We start from the raw sequence: 5,966 nt of genomic DNA on the forward strand, positions 1-5,966 counted from the left end.
TTCGTAGGGCATGCTATATGAATGGTCAAGCCGTCGGAAACAAGGATGTGACGTGCCAACCCATTTGAAACGGACACGGCTTTTGCGGGTTACTTCCATGAACCAAAAATAGTGTATTTGCCCGTGCAGTTAATGAAAATATCTAATGGACAAAACCATTCCAATCGTCTTGCATAACATAAAAGCCACAATTTCAAGTCAAAGTTTCTTCTGAATTTAAAATAAACTAGATAAACCAAACAGATGACTATAACAGGTCACACATAAACATATTGCTATATTACAACGTCCTATTACTTTCCAAGTATCTACGACAGTTGTTTAAATGAAGAGCTTACAGGAAACCGTCAAAAGCCGTGAGCAGGTTACCAATTGACTAAGTATACCTCTGGAAGGCCTATTACCATATAAATCACAAACTAGACCAAGAGGTTCCCACAACAATTTTTCTTTGATCAATCATGTATTCCACAATATCTATGGCGGCCTACAGGCAGGCCTATGCAGCGGCAGGAAATGGCATGGCTCAACAGCAGAGCCCACTTCTATTCCCACCGCCTGCGGATCCTTACTCTGCATATCTCTTACTTGAGGACGACGAAGATGATGAAAATGGTGACTCTGCTTCTACCTCATGCTGTTGGGGATGCTGCCCAAATTACCTGCGAGAATTGCCATTTCCCCAAGATAGATGCTTAACAGTCGAGTACACTACACATAACGGGGAAAACAGTCAAACAAAACACGATAGAGTGTATTTTATTCCTGTTTTGGGGCAACCCATCTCCTCCCATTGCTACTATTGCGTGCGAGCTGAAGGCAAGCGCAAGGGGTAAATACAATAACTACTTTTTTGTGATTCGTTCTCTATGGGGAATTTTCCCTCTCTGGGTTTTTCTTAGACAATTAATAGCAATATGTATAGATTAACAATGAAATTTAAAGTTATGCCATCATCCAATGTCCTTGCATGGTCTATTGCTCAGAGTATTGAATCTGTATGTATAGGTAATTAACAATCACATGAATAATACCTACCTAATTGTTTGTTGGTGGTATGGACAGACTAGTGGAAACATGCTCTACTGAAGAAGACATGTCGACACTTTGCTTTTGTAGATGTGTGAACGACATTCGTCCTAGACCTTTGCAACCCACCAACTCATATCAACATATTCAGATAATCTCCAAGAGGAAGTCTAGATTCACAGCAAAGAGTATAGTTTCTGATGGTTTCCCCCCTCAATTTTTGCGTCGTAAGGGTTGGAAAGTGTGTGCCAAACACATGCGTGGCAAACTTGGCAGACTTGCACATGTTGGAGGGGAAAATACTGACCTTAGAAGACTACCTCCCCCATTTGATTTCTCTTTGTTACAGAGGATTTCCCCTGTTGTTATTGTTGGGGAGTGGTACTGCCCCTTTATCTTTATCAATGAATTAGGTACCAGATTGGAGGATCCTAAAATTCAGCTCTTGGAGTGTCCCTTCTACAAGATGGATCTAGAAAAGTTCTGGGAAGAGATATACTCTACTCAAGGTACGACAGAAAAATATGTTGATGTGGAGAAAACATTAAGGGTAGAAGAAGGGTTATTGTTTGGAGAAGAGAGAACTGAGGAAATTACAGATAATGATGGAAGTGTTTTGTTTAGAGGTTTGGGGAACCAATCGGGAGAGGCTAGTGGTGTGAAACTTAGCTGGCCCATTATTGCCAAAATGAGGGCAGATCAACACAGGTATGGATTAGAACAAGCAGGAAGAGATGTAAGAGTGAAGAAATCATTTAGTGGCAGTGGGATGGAAAGAAAATTCGCCTGTTATGTCGTAGTGGAAAGATATGTTTTGAAAAGAATGGATGGGAGCATTGCCCTTACTTATTCATTCAGACATTCAAACCAAATTCAAGGGAAGTGGGAAGTATGAGGGGCAAAACGTAAGTGTTATAATGTTGTCTATTTTGTCAGATATATGCTATTTTTACACACCAAGGAACTATGCCATTTCATTAATCTTACAAAAGGCTTTTATGGGAGGCTTCTTCCTTAAAAGGGAAGAGCATATCTAAATCATGACTGCCAGTCTTTTCATTGAAGGTGTATTGAATTGGCTTCGTTTATACAACTAAATTTGTCTTGTATAAATAATGGTATTTCCTGTTTTATGAATAATGTGGTTTATCTTCTCATGGGGATCAATTATGTATATACTATATGGTAGTTAGTCCATAGGCTTTTTCTAAGTGGACTTACCAGTACACAAAACCCCAATAAGCCTGTTTCACGCCTTCAAATGAATTGGCGGCTGTCGCAAAACAAACAATGCTAGAAAACCTTTGTTTAACCTCTTAAAAAAATTAGTCATAAATGCAGTTGTAATGCTCTGTTCAGAAAATTAAAGAAATTAATGCATTCAACAATGTCTGGCTGTTGCTTTCAGCCATCCTCAAAATCTACCACAGCATTCCATCTTTAATGCTCCGCTGAAAAATTTAGGGAAATGAATGTCACAGCATTCTATTTTTAATGCTCCACTCAGAAAAATAGGGAAATGAATGCATTCAAGAAGTTAATGTATGCCACAATAAACAGCAGTACAAAGATACCATTATAAATCCAGGAACGTGATTTTGGTTATGGAGAGAAGAGGAGGCGGTAGCACAGGGTATGTAGTGCGTCCAGATGCCTTTCAACAAACTAACCAGGGGTTTCAGAGTAAGTTGTCACTTCAAAGAAACTCCTCTAGACATCAGAAAACCCAGAGAAACCAGAGTTTTTAGAAAACCGCGCGCTTCCAGAGCCAACAAATAGTTCAGGGGCTTCATAGGAATCAGAGCAAACAAAGCCACTTCTAGGCAGGATTTCCTTCACGACCAAGTTCATTCTCTCATCGTCGCTCTGATGATAACCAGCAAACCTATAATCAAAATCTCATCAATAACGAGATTTCTAAGTATCATAGCTTAGATTCTTGGGCTAGGAAAGTAGCAACAGGCCCTAATAGCATCCCCCTTCTGTCAAGGAAGCCAAACTTTGCTCCATCTAACCAGGCTTCCTTATTTCAAAAACAGAGACACCATCAGAGCTTGCAGACCCGCCTTCCGACTTCAAGAACGTTGTCTTCCCACAAAGATCAGAGGGCGTTGGGCTTCAAAAAGCCTTTTCCCCCTTGGCAAATCCCTCCCTTTGATCATAAACTTCAAAAATGGAACAGGAAAAACATGGGGAGTAAGTTGTTTGTGTTACCTTGAGACTCTCTAAATCCTACAATCGCCCGCTTTAAGGATAATGCCTTTTTTGCGCAATGGTGTGGTTGCAGAGGGAATAGCAAAGAGATCATATTCTGGTGGACTTCTTCTTTTCCAAGAATGATTTCAGCCAGACCGTTGCAGAATGACTTTTTCTTCTTAGAATGTGTGGACTCAACACTTCAAAATGCAATCATTAATGGCTGCCCACTATTCTTTCAAGGCTCGACTTTTCATTTCCTAGATTGGAAACCAGGCTTTGATCCAGTGAATCATAGATTTGAGAAGTCTCCAGTATGTCTTTCTCTACTGGGTCTTCCATCTGAGTTCTGGTGTTTGGAGGCTCTTTTGAAGATTGGTGATGCATTAGGATCTTTAGTGGGAATCGAGGAGGATTTCTTGAATGGTCTCAAAGGGGATGTGGCCAACATCTATGTTGAGATTGACCTAAAACAAGGTTTTTATAGTGAAATAGAAATTATTTCAAAAGTGGGTAGATGGAAGCAGAAAGTGTTGAGATTGGAAAAGGAGAGTCCTGGAAAATGTGTTCTCCAAAACCAAATCGTTAAAAATTGTTCACTAGCAACAGCTAGAGGAGCTTTGAATCCACTCCATACAACAACAGATCCAAGTATTGATGGCCTCGGTTCACAAAGGGTGGACAAGAGTTTGGAGAGTCTAACGGACTCACCTGTTTTAGATGTTGCTCTTGCAACTAAGGATATTACTCTGTAGATGGAAAACAGAGGCTTGGTTTCTCCGACTGTCTCCCCTGTTCCTGAAGATTCCCACCATCTTCATACTCCAAGAGCCAATCGGCACCCAGATGAAAAGTTAGAAAATTTGATTCAGTCTCCATCAGGCAGGGGATCCCAATCCCGCCCTCTTCCTATTTCAAGTTGTCCCCTCTCATTTTATCCCCGATTGTTAAGATCCAACCTCATAAAACAACAAGGATCTTGTTTGGCCAAAAGAAAACCCCTTCTCTTAGTAGAGGTGTCTTTAACATCTTCTCCCAGCATCCCATAAAGGCCTTAAAAAGGAAGAATAAACTCAGGCGTAAGCGATCTAGGGTTGCTCTAGCACTTATAGAATCAAGCAAAGGCAAACCCATGCATCTAGCTAATATTTTACAGGAGGAGGATGTTATTGCAAAAGATATTAAAGCTGATATGGAGGTGGAAAAACACCCACACTTCTCTGAAGATGAGCTACTCCCTTCTACAAGACCCTTATCTACAAAGTAATGTTTTAATCTTTCGGCAGAGATCCCTTATCCACTCTTGTTATCACCTTCATTAATTCCACAAGGTCTGGATATGATTTTGGATCAAAATACCCATAAAATCTTCCAGGAGTACATGAAAGACGATGAAGATTAGGATGCAGTTCTATATACCCCCCTAGCAATATTGTATTCTCAGATCAAAGAGAAAAGGAAATTGGGTTTGCAGCAGAATCAAGAGGGCATGGAGAAACCTGACTTTGGATCCTCCTCCCCCCCCCAAGAAGGGCCGCAGATCTCTCATTGAAGCTAGAGCTCAAGATGGAGTTGCCGAGAATCAATCAAAAATTACAGATCTTTGGAAAGTAGGGAAGGGAAACCCCCTTCCTTAAAAACAATGAAAATACTATCCTGGAATGTTAGGGGCTTCAATGCCCCTAACAAACAGAGGGTGATCAAAAGAAGGATTCTTTTGTTTAGTGCAGATGTCACCCTCCTTCAAGAAACCAAATTGGATTGCCAGCAAGTTGTCTCCTTTGGTGTTGGAATTAGCTCCTTGTTTCATTCATCCCTACAAATGACCGTAACCATAGAAGTGGCCTCTGGGGTATAATGATAATCTGGAAACCTTCTCAAGTTCATGTTAAGGGTATTGCTTCTAGCAGAAATTGGTTGCTAGCCAAAATCACTCATCTTCAATCAAACTCATCATTTTTTGTTATCAATACTTATGGCCCAGTGTCTCCTCTTTAAAAATGACTTTTCTAGCTCTCTTTAGATGGGGTCATATTGCAATTGGCTAATAAACAACTCATTATAGGAGGCGACTTCAATGCCATTAGGTATGCTTCAGACAAAAGGGGAGGCATCATTCGATTAGGCGGATATCAATAGGATTTCAATGATTGGATTGATAGGAATGGACTATTAGAAATAGACTCAGGGGACTCCTTCACATGGACAAATAGGAGAAAAGGTTTTAGCAATATTTCAGAAAAAATTGATAGATTCTTTTGGCAGGGTGACCTCAGATCCTTTCCTTTTGCTTTCGACTATTCAATCCTACCCTGCTTAGGCTCAGACCACTTTCCCATTATGCTTTCGCTCCAAGGTACCCAAGATGCCTCTAGATCTCCCTTTAGATTTGAGAATATGTGGATGAAAGACCCAAAGTTTCTATCTATGATTGAAGATTGGTGGAAGGAAGAATCATTTGAAGGATCAAAATTTTTTGGCTTCATTTCAAAGTTGAAATTAGTGAAGCAAAAATTGTTAAAATGGAATGCTCATCATTTTAAAAACATTTTTCCAACAAAAAAATCATTAGAGGAGCAGTTGGCAGTCCTAAATGATAAGATTATCTCTGAGGGAATGGATCAAGAATCTTTTGAACAAGAAAAGAACCTTCTCATGGAATACGAGGATATCCTCTCCAAAGAAGAAATCTTTTGGAAGCAGAAGTCCAGAGAGAATTGGCTCGGAATGGGAGATAAAAA

The 5,966-nt window shown here is 40.1% G+C and overlaps 1 protein-coding gene across 1 annotated transcript; it reads left to right on the forward strand.

Moving 5' to 3' along the window:
- Positions 1 to 328: 328 nt before the first annotated feature.
- On the forward strand, positions 329 to 2,125 carry LOC131058673 (uncharacterized). Its single transcript, XM_059221595.1, has 2 exons — positions 329 to 832; positions 1,066 to 2,125. The coding sequence occupies exons 1-2, from the start codon at positions 462 to 464 to the stop codon at positions 1,922 to 1,924; spliced, it is 1,230 nt and encodes a 409-aa protein (XP_059077578.1). The 5' UTR covers positions 329 to 461; the 3' UTR covers positions 1,925 to 2,125.
- The last annotated feature ends 3,841 nt before the right edge of the window (positions 2,126 to 5,966 follow it).

This window comes from Cryptomeria japonica, chromosome 5, assembly GCF_030272615.1.
Source record: "Cryptomeria japonica chromosome 5, Sugi_1.0, whole genome shotgun sequence".
NCBI lineage: Eukaryota > Viridiplantae > Streptophyta > Pinopsida > Cupressales > Cupressaceae > Cryptomeria > Cryptomeria japonica.